At 37.4% G+C, this 17458-nt stretch overlaps 1 protein-coding gene across 2 annotated transcripts; it reads left to right on the top strand.

Annotated features, from left to right (window-relative positions):
• The first annotated feature begins 6174 nt into the window (after positions 1-6174).
• On the top strand, positions 6175-7553 carry Or6c6h (olfactory receptor family 6 subfamily C member 6H). 2 transcript variants are annotated; one of them, XM_017594795.1, is made up of 2 exons: positions 6175-6185; positions 6608-7553. In XM_017594795.1, the coding sequence occupies exon 2, from the start codon at positions 6609-6611 to the stop codon at positions 7551-7553; it is 945 nt and encodes a 314-aa protein (XP_017450284.1). In that variant the 5' UTR covers positions 6175-6185; position 6608. The 2 variants fall into 2 exon arrangements, with proteins under 2 accessions (XP_017450284.1, NP_001000487.1); NM_001000487.1 differs by lacking the exon at positions 6175-6185 and having other exon boundaries at positions 6609-7553.
• The last annotated feature ends 9905 nt before the right edge of the window (positions 7554-17458 follow it).

Below are 17458 nucleotides of genomic sequence, written 5' to 3'. Positions count from 1 at the left end.
ACATGGGATGGCCAGGTGAGGAGCAAGCCTGATATGACCATCAGACTGGTGCCATGGGGCCTGGACCAGAAGCTAGCTTGAGACAGACCACCAGTTGGCCACTACTGGAGCTGTGGTTGGTGGGGTTCAGATCATGCCCAAGATGGCTCCGGCAAGATGCCATAATGCACCCTGAGTCCACTCCTGAGATGACTTCAGACACTCAGAGACTCCAGGGACCACGAAGAGAAGCAAGTAAGTGATGGAGAAATAAAAGAGAAACAGAAGGGAATGGTATGAAGATGGGTAGATCTGGAGACTCAAGGGTAGTGAGGAACACTTTGATGTGAGTAGACAGTTATGGTCTGCCACATCTGGGTCTTTGGCCTGGAAGCAGTACAGACCTGTTACCATCAAGGGCCAGGCAGATACCCCTGGTTTGGCCTGCCTCCTGGGGAAATGTTAATATGAGGACTATACAGAACTGGTCCCACCCTTCATCTAAGCATTGTGGGAAAGCTGGCCTTACCCCTAGCCAGCTGCTGAACTCAGGAGAGCCCTGGGAGTTGCAGGTGAGCCAGCCTCTGGGGATAGGAGTATGGGGGAGCTGTTCCTACCACTCATCTGGGCAGTGGTGTGGACCAGGGAAAAAAATACCTTCCTAAGCCTATTTCCAGTTGCCACCTTTGACAGGAAGAAGAGCTGTTCCCTGGGTTATCAGAATGGAGAGCTGTCCCTGCCCCTGACCTGCTGCAGCACTTGGGGAAGCAGGCCCTGCACCTCATTTGGAATGCACAGTGCAGCTGGGACTTGATGTGGGGGTTGTGGTTGAGCAAGCTTGTCTGCACGAGTATGAGAGGGATCCCCTACCCCTACTTCTGTTGTCACCACCAAAGGCTGACAGGAGAGTCATGGGTCATGAGAGTGGGAGAGCATTCCGTGAACTTAACTGGGTAGAACAGTAGAACTGATCCCAATGGCTGGGTAGTGTGTGACAACTAAACTAAATGTATGAGTGTGGGAGAGCTGGTCCTGCCTCTTGTCTGCTGGGCTGTGGCACACCTCTGCCTCATCTATTACTGTTTATAGCAGGCAGGAGAGCTGGCCCTTTGATCATAAGAGTGGGAGGGCTATTCTCCAGAAGAGATACTGTGTATATTTTATAATTTATTTTATTTGTTTATCAATTGCTTTTGTCTTATTTAATAGTAAGTGATATGTCTGTAAATTATTGTGAAATTTTTAATTTTGTATATTACACAAGTAATTGGTTTCATAATGGAAGTTTATGAATACATAGGTCATTATTCTTGATTCTCATTCTTACCCTCCAATTCTCATCTCATTCCCCCACTATCCTTTAGTCCCTTTCTTCGCTACCATTTCTCAAGAGAGTCTTCTTTCACTTCATATCCCATGTTGCACGGTCCTTCCTTTTATATTCTAGTTTACCTTTTTTATAAAAAATATGAGCAATCTGTATAAAATTACATGTGTGGGTGTCCTTTAAATCAAGATGTCCTCTTAATTTCCATTATAACTGGAAAACAATGACTGGCAAATTGTTCTTCTTTAAATCAATCCGGATTTGAAGAACAGTATATGTTAACCAGAATAGTGGAACAGATATGAGACAGATAGTTTGTATGAATAGAAGCCATCAGCATTTACGATGTGAATAGTCCTAGCCTAGAAATCCTGTATGTAGAATGACTTATGTAATTATGTCCACATTTGCAAAACTATAGGAATACACAAAATACATTTCCTTCTTTTAACAAAAGATGGGACACTATGCAAATGTCTATCACTAGAACCTTGGAGGCAAGAACTACATTTATTATAATCCTAAATGCAATTGCATATATATGTATAAATATATATGTATATATATATATGCATGTCAAGAAAAATCACACACACATACACACACATGTATATATACATATACATATATATATACATATATATATATATATATATATAATAGAACAATTGATGACAGCTAGATCCCTCAGATTTCTTTTATGTTTCATTTGGGAGTACAGATTTATTTGATTTTTTTCAAGTTCTGCAAAGACTGTCATTTGGATTATGAAGGGAATTGTATTGATCAGTAGACTGCTTTAGGCAATGTAACTACATCAACAACATCAGTTCTACTAATTTATGATCATAGAAAGTTTTTTATCCATTTTAAGTTAAATTTTGTTGTATTTTGATCTTACTTACATGATGCATATTTTTGTCTTCTTTCATTGTTTTTCCCTAACAATATTTAACAGCCAATTCTGTGCCTCTGTAAACACAGTTACAATAGTTAATCTTTTGCTTTCCCCCCATAAATGATCACCCACGTAGGATCTTGGAAGAGAGTAACGCTATGGTGTCATACCTTTTTGACTTTAAAATAGTGGTGGAACCAGCAACATTGTCCAGTAAGTAGAGTTAATTGTGTGAAGGCCTGATGAATTGAGTTCAGCCCTTGAGTCTCATAGGTAGCAAGAAAATATTGACATCCACGAGTTGTCCTCCGATGTCTATATTTGGTTTCGAAGCACTCACTTATCTTTTGGATACACACATACATATACAGACTCCAAAGCTAACTAAATGAAATAAAGAAAGAAACAATTAAAATGAAACAAAAAATAGTAAAACATAGTGTTGCAGTTGCTAGGATGAATATGGAAGCTGCTACCATTCCAGCACAGGTTAACTCTTAGAGGATGTTGAAATTTTTCCCACAAAACTTGTTCTGAGCACCATTTTCCAGATTTTCTCACTTTCTTGGTAATAGGGGCAGACAATAGAAATACTATTAGAAACTAAGGCTTTGTAGATATAAATATCAAGAGCAAGACCTATATGGCCATGCCTAATCTGTACAACTAGAAGTTATACTATGAACATCCAAATGAAAGCAGAAAGGAAAGCAAAGCTTCAGCCATTGACCCTGTATGCCAAGCAAGGTGTAATAACTATACCAAAATTGGCATGGATTATTATGTGTACAACCAATCTATTGTTGCGTTTAGTAATCACTCAATGAGGAAGACAGAGGGCACGCTTTGAAACCGATACTGTGAACTCAGAAAAAATATCATTGCAGAAGAAGTCACAGGCACCAGAGAGAAAGTAACTGCTATTGGTTTGTTAAATGAATGCAATGCACCTTTTAAACTTTTTTCCACTGGATATTTATGGTTTTGCCCATAGATTATTACTTCAGTGATCCTTGGAGTTGTAAATGTGGATATCCACAAAGATATAAGTTAATACATACTTGATTTATATCACAAACAAAACTCAAGTTTAAGAGAATTATATAAGTATAATAATATAATACTTGATAATTTCAAAATATTGAAAAAAAACTTTGAGGTCAACTTCACATTGCTCTTTTTTATTTTTCAAAACATTCTTTTATTTTCTGTGTATGAGTGTTCTGTCTGCATGCGTGTCTGTATACCACACATGTGCTCTGCTTATGGAGACCAGAAGAAGGCATTATATTTACTGGGACTGGAGTTGCATGCTGTTGTGATGTCATATGGGTGTTAGGATTCAAATTCAGGTCTTGTATAAGAAAGTCAGTACTCTTAATCATACAACAATCTTTCTAATCCTAGTTACACAGCTCTTATTGATGATTAGGAAGCTGGGATACCAAAGACACAGAGCAAAAACAAAAAATAAAAAAGATTACACCAATGTAAAACAAAAAAACAAAAACACCCCAACAAAATAGGAAGATAATGCATATAAGCATAGCTTATAAAAAAATAAAACCCAACATGGGACTAATTTTTGAACTATGTTGCAACTACAGTGAACTGTTTATGTTTCTGAAAAGCATTTTCTTGACTTTTCTAAGTCATTTGTGACACTCCTCTGGGATGATTTCCTAAAGTTGTGATAGACCTTGGTACTTTTTTTATTACTATTAATGAGTACATTGGAGCAGGGATCCCTAGAGGAGTATGCGGTAAATTCAGTAGATCCCCTGAGTTAATTGGAAGTAAGAGACAGCGAAAGTAGTACATTTTTAAGTACAGTGTTGGCTATGAAGCATCTCTTTGATCTAAGAGCTGTGTATATTGCAGCAATGAGTTCATATTCTTATTAATCCTGATGCTTTTGGATATAGAATGACATCTAATTGTAGCACTCGAGAGACAGCAATCTCAACACTGAAAGGCTAAATTTTACAAAATTCAGCCTATCAGATGGCTTATGATAAAATTATCACCATAATCACAACAATCCATAGTAAATGTGAGTTTGAAGGAATGTGGACATTCTTTATGGACGTATATTATGTATTGTGCCTTGTGTGACAAAAATAGTCACACAAACTGAAATTATCGTTAACAAAGCAGAATGGTTAATGTACACAAAAAAGTGAGTCTGTGGTAATTTTAAATTAATTTTACAATGTGAAACTAAATAAGTCCAATTAAGGTAGTTGTGTTTGGAGTACTTAATTTTTTATGTTTTATAAAATATTCTGAGTGGTAGGTATTTTGAGATTATATTTAACAAATGAATATTTTTATGCTATTATGTCTATAATTATTTTTCCTTGACTGTTTTATAAAATAATGTGAAAATGCTTAATAAGTAATTATTGCCATTTGGTGATACCATATTTCTAAGTCTGCTAAGCCTACATCAATCAGTAATGGATACTATCTAGTCATCTTTCAAAATATGCATTATGGATAATAGGAAAACATTAAATGTGTACACTTGAAGAAATCTTGTAAGTACTTAGTAACTAAAACCTGAATATCGTAAGAAGTCAATCTTAAAATTAATCACTAATACTGATTTTTGTAAAATTCTATTATGTTTGTAGCATTGTTTTTCCACAAAATTATTTTTTAAAGTTAGTATATGGAAAGGAAAGCAATATTGATGAGATAAATGAAAAAGGAATAAATATAGGAAAGAAGGCATGCTAGTAGATTAAAGGCAAGAGAACACCAACTGGTTATTCAACACCAACTGTCACCCCTGAAACCATACACAAGTAACACTATAAAGACTAAGCAGGTTGTAGTTAATGTATTAAGAATACATGTATATGCTCCACTATGTTCATTGCAGCCTTATTTATAATAGTCAGAAGCTGGAAAGAACCCAGATGCCCTTCAACAGAGGAATGGATACAGAAAATGTGGTACATCTACACAATGGAATATTACTCAGCTATCAAAAACAACGACTTTATGAAATTCGTAGGCAAATGGTTGGAACTGGAAAATATCATCCTGCGTGAGCTAACCTAAACACAGAAAGACATACATGGTATGCACTCACTGATAAGTGGTTATTAGCCCAAATGCTTGAATTACCCTAGATGCCTAGAACAAATGAAACTCAAGACAGATGATCAAAATGTGAATGCTTCACTCCTTCTTTAAAAGGGGAACAAGAATACCCTTGGCAGGGAAGGGAGAGGCAAAGATTAAAACAGACACAGAAGGAACACCATTCAGAGCCTGCCCCACATGTGGCCCATACATATACAGCCATCCAATTAGACAAGATGAATGCAGCAAAGAAGTGCAGGCCGACAGGAGCCGGATGTATATCGCTCCTGAGAGACACAGCCAGAATACAGCAAATACAGGGGCGAATGCCAGCAGCAAACCACTGAACTAAGAACGGGACCCCTGTTGAAGGAATCAGAGAAAGAACTCGAAGAGCTTGAAGGAGCTCGATACCCCTTATGAACAACAATGCCAATCAACCAGAGCTTCCAGGGACTAAGCCACTACCTATAGACTATACATGGACTGACCCTGGACTCTGACCTCATAGGTAGTAATGAATATTCTAGTAAGATCACCAGTGGAAGGGGAAGCCCTTGGTCCTGCTAAGACTGAACCCCCAGTGAATGTGATTGTTGGGGGGAGGGCAGTAATGGGGGGAGGGTGGGGAGGGGAACACCCATAAAGAAGGGGAGGGGGAGGGATTAGGGGGATGTTTGCCTGGAAACCGGGAAAGGGAATAACACTCGAAATGTAAATAAGAAACACTCAAGTTAATAAAAAAAAAGAATACATGTATATACATGTATTTATGAAAAAAGAGCCTATGAATTTGAAAGATAGCAAGAGTGCAGAGTACATAGTAAATTTAGAGAGAGTAAATGGACGGAGGAAACACTGTAATTAAACTATAATTTCAAAAAGAAAGTGTTTTTAAGAGTCCATAAATAAGCAAGAACCAGTGGGACAAGTCTATAATCCCCGCTATTTCAGAGGCCCAAGCAGAAGAAAGGGATCAGAAGCTTCTCGCCTGCATGATAGTAGGGGCCATTTGGAAGTAAACATGTTAATTAGCATTCATGCAAATTAATGAAAAAACACTATCTGTTTTTTGGGGGGAGATATGGGGACTACTTGAAGAATGTTTCCAATAAACAGACTAGGACAAGTTTTTAATTGACCTATGGCATCTAATTATGTGTCACCTGAAATTTAAGGCTAGAAAACACTTGAAAATGGATTTTATGACATATCCCCCTTTCTGCTTTAGTGTAGGTATATAAATTCTAATGCACAGAAATATTTTGTTTTTAGTTTCCTATGTTTGTTTGCTAAGGCTCACAGATGAGGATGAAAAATCAGTCAATGGAACTTGACTTCATTCTTTTGGGATTGACAGATGACCCTGGATTGCAAATTGTGGTTTTTCTGTTTCTCTTTCTCAATTACATGGCCAGCCTCTTGGGGAACTTAGTCATTGTGCTCCTCACTCTGCTGGATCCTTGCCTTAAAACTCCAATGTATTTCTTTCCTCGTAATTTCTCCTTTCTGGAAATCATGTTCACAACCGTGTGTATTCCCAGATTCTTGACAACCATTGTGACTGGAGACAAAACTATTTCCTATAATAGTTGTGCATCTCAGTTGTTTTTCTATCTTTTGCTGGGAGTTACAGAATTTTATCTCTTGGCTGCCATGTCCTATGATCGATACGTTGCCATCTGCAGACCATTACATTACCCTATCATCATGAACAGCAGAGTGTGTCATCAACTTGTCCTCAGCTCCTGGGTGACTGGGTTCTTGATCATCTTTCCCCCAGTGGCAATGGGTCTAAAGCTGGATTTCTGTGATTCCAGGGTAATTGATCATTTTATGTGTGAAACTTCTCCTATTTTGCAGATCTCCTGCACAGACACTCATGTCCTAGAAATGATGTCCTTTGTCTTAGCAGTGGTGACACTCGTAGTTACACTGGTACTAGTAAGTCTCTCTTACTCTTTCATCATTAAGACTACTATGAATTTCCCTTCTGCACAGCAAAGAACCAAAGCCTTCTCCACCTGCACTTCCCACATGATCGTTGTCTCTACAATGTATGGTAGTTGCATCTTCATGTATATTAAACCATCTGCAAGGGAGAGAGTGACCATGTCTAAAAATGTAGCTTTGCTGTATACTTCAATTGCCCCTCTTCTGAACCCCTTCATTTATACACTAAGAAACCGGCAGGTGAAAGAATTCTTCTGGGATGTATTGCGAAAGACTATGGGCTTTTTAAATAACAAAGTTTAAAGTTGCATTGTAAATTGCAGCCATACATTAAAAACGAAACTCTAGTTCATCTATTTTTTTTTTCTTTTTTATTGGAGCTGGGGACCGAACCCAGGGCCTTGTGCTTGCTAGGCAAGCGCTCTACCACTGAGCTAAATCCCCAACCCCTAGTTCATCTATTTTTATGACTATTTTCCTATGTCAGCAGTTATTTCTTGTACGGGATGTTTTTTCTGAGGAGCCCTTTAACTCTAGTCTACCTTGCCCTCTACTTTCCCATGAAAGATTGAAAGATTGTACTCTGCAATAACTATCTTCCTCCAATTCCTTCCTAAATGTACCTCTATGGTTAATGTTATTGTTTATTTCATACCTGTTTCCAGAAAGCATTGTACTTGAGTTTGATTCCCAGAACCCATGGTGAGAACTTTCCCCAGGAGGTTTCCTCTGACTTCCATACATGGGCGCACATGCACTTAACATCCCCACATCAAACATTCCACCCCTTTCACCTTACCAGACACACAGTACAAATTAGGCAAGCGGTTCTGCCCTAGCTTCTCCATGTATTTCATAGGAAAAAAGTAGTCCACAGTGTTGTTTTGTGAGTATACTCTACTATGACTATGTATCACTCAGTAAAGATAACACCTGAACATGTGAAGGCAGAAATACCTGTCTCAAAATTTCCTTACTCTGATAATATAGGTGGACGTGTAAAGACACATAGATACCTGTCTCACAGTTCCCTTAATGTGATAATGAAGGTTAAAGCAACAAGACAGAAGAGATGGACAGATCAAATCATGACAGGATCTGCTATTCAGAAAAGAGTGCAGACTTGAACAAATCATGTCAATAATGTCCACATATACTTGTAAAAAATTGCCAAAAATTTGAATTATTCATGTTCTGCTTTTAATTGGTAAATTGTATTGCATATGTTTTTTAGTACAGATATGATATTAAATATGAGCAAATGGTGACAAATCATCAAATCATATATTTATTACCTCACACATTTTTCATTTCTTTTTGGCATTTCAAGTTTTCATTTCTAGTTTTTCTTGCTGAGGCATGATCAATATATGTTTACTTTGTATGCACCTTATATCTAGAAAGATGTTCTGTATCTAGTTTTTGTAGCTAGAGAAGCCAATGAAATTGTGTGCAAAATTGAGGTATCCGTTTTACCCCTTTAATTTTAAAGTGATTACTCTGCTAAAGAAAATCATATGTAGTCGGTATTAGAATGGGTGGGGATGAAGATGGTCATGTTTCTAAACCATCTGTATTTTTTTGAGTAGTATGTAAACCAAGGGTGGATCAAGCAGATAAAGTCAGATCACTAGGAGAAAGAAATAAAAACATAACCAAGATTAAAAAGGTGAAGCTGTTCACATGATTGTTATGGAAGCAAATCATTTTCAGTTTGTAAGGCTGAACCATTGAGCTAGCACTTTGAAATTGTTCTGGATGCAGAATTTTGATGAAACAGCTAGTGAGTCACTTTGTGAGGCTGGATCATTGGTGTCTTGTCCTTTTACTCTGAAAAATCTATAAAGTTTTAAATATAACATATATATCTCCATTAACATATGTATGAAATGTGCAGTGTGCATATATCCACTAAAGATGAATCTCTGCTCCTTGAGCAGCTGAAAGGTATCAAATTTATAAGTCCATTTAGACTGCATAGACTGTATAAAATGGTGACATGTAATAATAAATCCTGAGGACGTTATAGCCAAAAGATTTGTTGACTGTACAGTGATATGTCTTAGCATTCTCAGAGCTCTTCCAATGTAGTGTGATCAACATTCATGCTTTCTACTGTGTTTTTTCTTAGCTTCATTCTTCATGTATACAGACAAGATTTTCAGGAGGTGTTCTCTAGACAAATTTTATCTTTATTAATTCTGAAGGAATGCACAACTTTTCTACTCCTGTGGGGGAAAAAAAAAAACAAAACCTATACCCTAACGCAACACAGTTTCTGACTTACATTCTGAGGTGATCAAATGTAGGCTCATTTAACTCAGCAGTGCTTCCTCAAAACAAGTGTTTTACCGCACATATGCTTCCTGTCTCATTGACATTTAAAATACGTAAAGTCAATAAGCATTGTTTGATCTATTTCTGGGAGAATACATATTCCCCCTTTTTTGATGAACATGTCTTTAATAGTGTATTTAGATGTAAATGGATTATTGTATTATAAATTGTTTTAGCAGCTCTATTCCCCAAGAACCACACAGACAAACCAAGATTTATTTCAAGCTTCACCTCAATATCTGGACAGTTATTGATTTACATTAACATCTAAGCTATTCTGATTTTCTACCATCCCCATCCCCATAATACTTGAAGTTTAATATTGTTCTAGCATCAGATGTCCTTCTCCATGCTGTCTTCTCACACCATTTCCTCATGGCTCATCTGAACTTCCCGTGGCTGCAGAAGTTTCTATCACATTCTTTATTTTGTCCAACCATTGGGTTATCAGTATTTATGATAGGAAAAAGAATAAATGATAAGAATTGTTTTCACAAACTTAAGACAGGAGATTCTACAAATATGCATTACAATGCTTTGTCTGAATTGAAACAAGATATGATGAGAGAGAATTCAGCATTTGAGTAACACAAGGATAACCTTTACACGGTGAATAATATTATACCTACAGTTAGATATTTACAATTGTTTAATCTGCAGGATATATTTGTAACAAACTTTATGTCATAATGTCTAAAAAAATGATTCAGTCTCTGAATACATATGTTGGAACACCATCAGCTTCAATCTATAAAAACATCTTCAAGATAACCATCATCTCCATTAAATAAGAAATTTCAGAATGATCCTTTTCAGAACTTAAGGCAGAAGCCCATTAAAATCCTGAATAGTCATCCATTGTATGATGTATTAACACATGCACATATTTTAAATTTCAATCTCTACAAAATAAAACACAATATAACACAATTGATTGTGTTATATCACTCCAAAGTGTCATTATCAAATATAATCTGCATTCTTAAGAATAGTGACATTCACCTAGTGATTGATCCTTGACAATATGAATATAATATCAAGTCAAATTATATTGGTTTGTAACTGGAGCCTCTTCAGCTAGCATTTCTATGGCCTGCCACCCTGAAATTTTCTCACAAGGCAGCATTATAAGCTTTAGATTGGATTTATTTGGAGATTCTTCATTTGGGAAAGGTTCTTACAATATCTGTATCATCTCCTCCATAAACTTACATTTAAAATTTCAGTCTTTCCTTCCTCTAAGTCTGATTCATGCTAATCCCTTTAAAATAGGAAATGTATTGTTGGTGTGATTGCAAGCTGGTACATCTACTCTGGAAATAAGACTGGAGGTTCCTCAGAAAACTAGACATTCCACTACGTGAGGACCCACCTAGACCTCTCCTGGGCATATACCCAAAAGATGCTCCAATATACAATAAAGACACATGCTCCACTATATTCATGGCAGCCTTATTTATAATAACCAGAAGGTGGAAAGAACCCAGATGCCTTTCAACAGATGAATGGATTCAAAAAATATGGTACATCTACACAATGGAGTATTGCACAACTATCAAAAACAATGACTTCATGAAATTCACAGGCAAATGGAATGAACTGGAAAATATCATCCTGAGTGAGGTACCAATCACAGAAAAACATACATTATATGTGCTCATTGATAAGTGGCTATTAGCCCAAAAGATTGATTACCCATGGTGCAATCCACAGGCCACAGGAAGCTCAAGAAAACGGATGACCAAAATGCGGATGCTCCCACTCCTTCTTAAAATGGGAAAAAAAATATCCATAGGAGGAGATATGGAAGCAAAGTTTAGAGCTGAAACTGAACGAATGGCCATTCAGAGCCTACCCTGCATGTGGCCCGTACATATACGTATACATATACATATACATATACATATACATATACATATACATATACATATACATATACATATACATATACATATACATATACATATACATATACATATACATATACATATACATATACATATACATATACATATACATATACATATACATATACATATACATATACATATACATATACATATACATATACATATACATATACATATACATATACATATACATATACATATACATATACATATACATATACATATACATATACATATACATATGCATATGCATATACAGATACAGATACAGATACAGATACAGATACAGATACATACACACACACATATATATACACACACACACACACACACACACACACACACACACACACACACACAGCCACCAAAACTAGATAAGATTGATGAAGCTAAAAAGTGCATGCTGAAAGGGACCAGATATAGAACTCTCCTGAGAGACACATCCAGAGCATGTCAGAAACAGAGGTCAATGCTACCTTCAAACCACTGAACTGAGAACATGACCCCTTTGGGGGAAATTAGAGGAAGAATTGAAAGAGCTAAAGGAGCTTGCAACCCCATAAGAACAACAATGCCACCCAACCAGAGCTTCCAGGGACTAAACCACTACTGAAAGACTACAAAAGGACTGATCCTGGGCTCCAACTGCATTTGTAGCAGAGAATAGCCTTGTTGGGGCACCAATGGAAGGTTAAGTCCTGCAAAGTTGGACCCCCAGTGCAGGGAACTGTGTGGGAGGGTGGTAAGGGGGATGGATTGTGAGAACACCCATATGGGGGATGGGGAGGGGATAGGGGCTTATGGACAGGAAACCAGGAGAGGGAGTAACATTTGAAATGTAAGTAAAGAAATGTATCTAATAAAAATACTTACTAAAAAAACAAAAAATTAAATCAAAAAAGAAAATTCTAGTAATAATTACTTTGAATAAAAAGGATATGTAAGATTACAATCATTGTGGAAAATATAATCTTTTGTGTACTGATAATATAAACAAAATTACATGAGGCCCTTATGTTCTCTCTCACTGTGGTCTCTAGTTTTTTTTTTTTTAATTTTAAGAAAATGTATTGATAATGGGATCAGGGAGTCGGTATTTTGAAACTTCTATTTGTTTATTAATTTAATAAAAATATTTTACTGAATCAGTATACTTTTATTTTCATTAGTTTATTATTCACTTTGTATTCCCATATCAGTCCTCATTCTTTTCTCAGTCCCATCTTCCCATACCTCCCCCAACTGTTCCCTACTCCTCTTATCCTCTCGGAAAGAGGGATACCTACCCACTGTATAACCTTACCTTATGTTTATGCAGGAAACTAGGCCCATCCTATTGAACTGAGGCCAGACAAGGTGGCCCAGTTGGAGGAACAGGACCTAGAGTCAGGCAATGGATTCAGAGAGAGTCCCAACTCCAGCTGTTGGGGAAGGTCAAGCTGCACATTTGCTACATATGTGTGGGGAGCCAAGATCTAGCCTGTGCTGGCTCTTTGGTTGGCGGTTCAGTCTCTGGGAGCCCCTAAGTGCCCAGCATAGTTGTCACTGTTGGTCTTCAGGCTGAGTCCCTATCTTATTTGAGTTCCTCAATCATTTCTCCAACACTTCCAACTACATCTAGTGTTTGGTTCTGGGTGTCTGCATCTGCTTCCATGATTTGCTGGGTGTAGCCTTTCAGAGGACAGTTTTGCTAGTATCTTGTTTGAAAGTGTAACAGAATATCATTTATAGTGTCATGGATTGGTTCTTGTCCATGGGATGTGTCTCAATTTTCACTGGTCATTGTTTGGGCATTATCCTTGTCTGTTCCATCTTTGACACTACAGATCTTATAGACAGTACATCTTCTGGGTTAAAGGTTTAGAGGATAGATTACTGTCATTTTCCCTCTACTGCAATCCTGCTGTCTGGTTAGGCTTTATATCTCCCACTGTTAGGAGTCTGAGGTAGAGTTACTCCTACAGTTTCCCTTGTGATTCTCCCTCAGTTATAGATTTGTGTCACATCCTAGATATGCTTCCCTACCTCCAATTTTTTCTCTCCACTTCCGTCCTTGCACTTGATACCCCTACTCTATTTCCCTCTCCATCTGCTACCTCACCCTGTTCTGTCCTCTATCCACCTCCATTACCTGTTTTATTTCCCCTTCTGTGACTGATTCATGGATCCTTCCTTAAGCCCTCTGCTATTTGGTTCATTTAGTACTGTGGATTGCAAAATTTTTGTCTTGTACTTTATGGCTAATATTCACAAATAAATGCATGTGTACATTGACTCAAACACTCATTCCACAAGAAGGAACCCATGTTTACATTGCTTTGATAACCAAGAATCTAAGACTAGATAGTCCAGAGACACGGTATAAACAAAAACCTGGAGTCAATATATATATCAGCATGATTTCTAATGACATTCTGCTATAGATTAGTGAATGCTCCAGTCATTATCTGAGAGAATTCCTCTAGCAGCAGATGTGAACAGAAGCAGAGAGATTCAGTCAGAAATTATATGGAGAAAGAATCTAAATTAGAAGTCTCCACCAAAACCTGCCCTTCATAGCTCAGGAATTCCTCAGAAGAAGATGTAGAAAGAGTGTAAGAGCTAGACAGGATGGTGTATATCAGAAAAACAAGGCATTCTGAATGAACTAAGCAAGGCACATCTGAGCTCACAGAGACTGAAGCAGTAAGCACAGGGTTTAAATGGTTCTGCATTATGTTTTCTGTGTATATATTATAGCTATTGGCTTAATAGTTTGTGGGACTTCTAAATGTGAGAATGAGTGGGTCTCTGATTCTTTTGCCTGCTCGTGGACTTTTTTCCTCTTCTTGGATTGTCACATCCAACTTCAATATGACAGTTTTTTTCCACTTATATTTTATTTTGTCATGTTTGGTTGTTATTTCTTAGAAACCTGTTCTTTCCTAATACGAATCAGAAAAAGAGTGGATTTTGATGTGAGAAGAAGATGTGGAAAATTGAGAGAAATAGAAGTAATGGAAGCTATAGTAAGAATGCATTGCATGAGAAAAGAATCTTTTTCCAACGAAAGAAAGTGTCCATCAGCAGATGAATAGATAATGATTATGTGGGATATGCAAAGAATCAGAATTATTCAGCTTAAAGAAAATTAAATTATAAAACATCAAGGGAAGAGAATGAAATCAGGAAAAATATTGTTCAGGCCTGAAAACAGCTACCTAATACTTTGTCTCCTACAGGAATCCTATTATTAGATCTTTAGATTGTATATTTAACTTGTAGTATTTTTGGAAGCTAGCAAACCAGGGAAGGGCCATGGGGTTGTGATTATTTTAAAGGCACGAAGGTGATCACAAGATCAGAAGATCAGAATATAGATCATATAGAAAAGAGGGATTGGGATTTCAGGGTAGATATTTTAAAGCATCAATGTGGTTATGGTATGGGAGAGATAAGTTGGAACAAGGGTAGTAACTAAAACACACACAGATATATATATATATATATATATATATATATATATATATATATATATATATATGCATATGCCATGTGGAAGCATTCTACTTTATAATCTAATTCAAATTTATTTTGAAATGAGAGAAATAGAAGGATGATATCTTGTAAGTCTGCATGTTTATGCTCCTGTAAGCCAATGTTCATTAAATAGCCTCAGTGACAGGTATGAGTTTCCTCTTTGTGTTGTTGAACATGGAAGGCCTCAGAGACCTCCAAAATACTATATTCTCTTGTTATTTTTAGTGTTTGCAAAGTATAGAAAAGCCAAGCTAGAAGCTTCCTTCTTGCTACTGGTGGAGAAAAGGCACTAATGGCTCAAGCCCTGAGAAGACTAACATTCCAGCCAAGTTGTGCTCACTGATGCAATGGTGTCATGACTAGCCTGGAGGGTAACTAACTGCATTATTATTGGATGCTTGCTGACATTACAAGAGGAAATTCTCATATGGTATTGCAAACACAGGCAAAAATCTTTGGTCTATGAGGTCTTAGAACCAAGGGGTCTTATACCATACCACTGTTTAACTAAGTTGTCATATAACCAAAATAACTTCTAAATGTTTTACTTGCATTCATACATGAATGGTATTTCTGGTCATACACATAGAGGCTTCTTTTGTAATAAATAATTGTGAGAAAGCAATAAATGTCTGCTTAAGGCACTGATCATAAATTGTGTTTGAGTGATCAGTATCAAACAGAACATTTACATCATCAATTGAAGGTACAGGGATATTACAGAGAAGGGCTAGAAAAATCTATAGGTCTACAGAGGGGAGAAAGGTTGGGAAATAAAGTTTCAGGAGCATGACACAACCAATGCTGTCATGACCTTAGAAAATTTAGTGCTGCCTGAAATGGGCATAGAAATTGTGGGTACTGTAATGTCAACCTGGATTACCAAGAGGCTAAACTACTGCAATTCTGGGGTAGGAGCTAACATTGTCTTTAGTTGTGTATTCACTGAATATACTTCCACTGTACAATGAATATTAAAAATTGATGCCACACAGAAGCCACTGTTAAAAAGAATACATGAATATAATAGTGGGATATTTAGGGAGTAGTAGTGAGTATTAAGAGTGGGAGGGAGCACTTTCAGTGAGTATTAAGAGTGGGAGGGAGCTCCTTTCTCTAATTCCTCCAAAGGCGGTCCTGTTCCCAGTTCAGTGCTTTTCTGCTAGCATTCGTCTCTGTATTTGACATGTTCTGTCTTTGACTATCAGGAGAGTTCTATATCCAGTTCCTGTCAGCATGCACTTTTTAGCTTCATCCACCTTATTTAGTTTTGGTGGCTGTATATATACATATGGGCCACATGTGGGGCAGGCTTTGACTGGCTGTTCCTTCATTTCTGCTCTAAGTTTTGTCTCCCTATCACCTCCTATGGATATTTTTGTTCCCCTTTTAAAGAAGGAGTGAAGCATCCACATTTTGTTCATCTTTCTTGAGTTTCATGTGGTCCATGCATTGCATCTTGGCTAATTCAAGCATTTGGGCTAATATCTACTTATCAATGTGTGCATACCATGTGTTGTTTTTTTTTTTTTCTGTGATTGGGTTATCACACTCAGGATGATATTTTCTAGTTCTACCCATTTGCTTATGAATTTCATGAAGAGTTGAAGGGGCTTTTTGATCCCGTGAGAACAACAATGCCAACCAACCATAGCGTCCAGAGACTAAGCCACTAACCAAAGACTATACACAGACTGAACCTGGGCTCCAACTACATATGTAGCAGAGAATAGCCTTGTTGTGGCACCAGTGAAAGGGAACTCCTTGGTCTTGCCAAAGATGGACACCCAGTGCAGGGGACTGTGGGGAAAGAGGTAGGGGGATGGATGGGGAGGGGAACACCAATATAGAAGAGGAGAGGGGAGGAGTTAGGGGGCTGAAGGGCAGGAAAGTAAGAAACACCCAATTTAGAAAAATGAAAAACAACAACAACAACAACAACCTCAACACACACACACACACACACACACACACACACACACACACACACACACACACACAGACAAACCCAAGTCGTTCCTCCCATTCAAACAGCACCTCCAGTCTATAGAATCTAGGACAGTGACTGGAAATAAAGGAGTCCTTGGCAGATGTGATTACCTCTTTTCACAGGATGCTGCTATGGGTTCTCCTCCTGTCTCTATGGGAGAAGCAGTTTGAGGAAGGTCAAAATGTCCATGCCACAGGCCCTGATTCACATGCTCTGGGAGTCCCTGTGAGTGCAAACAATTTTTTTTCCCAACAACATTCTTCATGATTTCACTGGGCATCAGGGATAGAGGGTAGACTCACAGCATCCTTCATTGAAGATCAGGATTTGTCATTAAAACCTTTTAAAATGTCAATTCAGACTCCTTCTGTTTAAGAAGCTAAAGAAGAGGTCAGAGGGCACACATGGTCTCCTTTCACAAAGGGCAGATTTTTAATAATCCAGAAATTTTA

This window comes from Rattus norvegicus, chromosome 7 (genome assembly GCF_036323735.1).
Source record: "Rattus norvegicus strain BN/NHsdMcwi chromosome 7, GRCr8, whole genome shotgun sequence".
Taxonomy (NCBI): Eukaryota; Metazoa; Chordata; class Mammalia; order Rodentia; family Muridae; genus Rattus; species Rattus norvegicus.
This window is presented reverse-complemented; position numbering and strand designations above follow the sequence as displayed.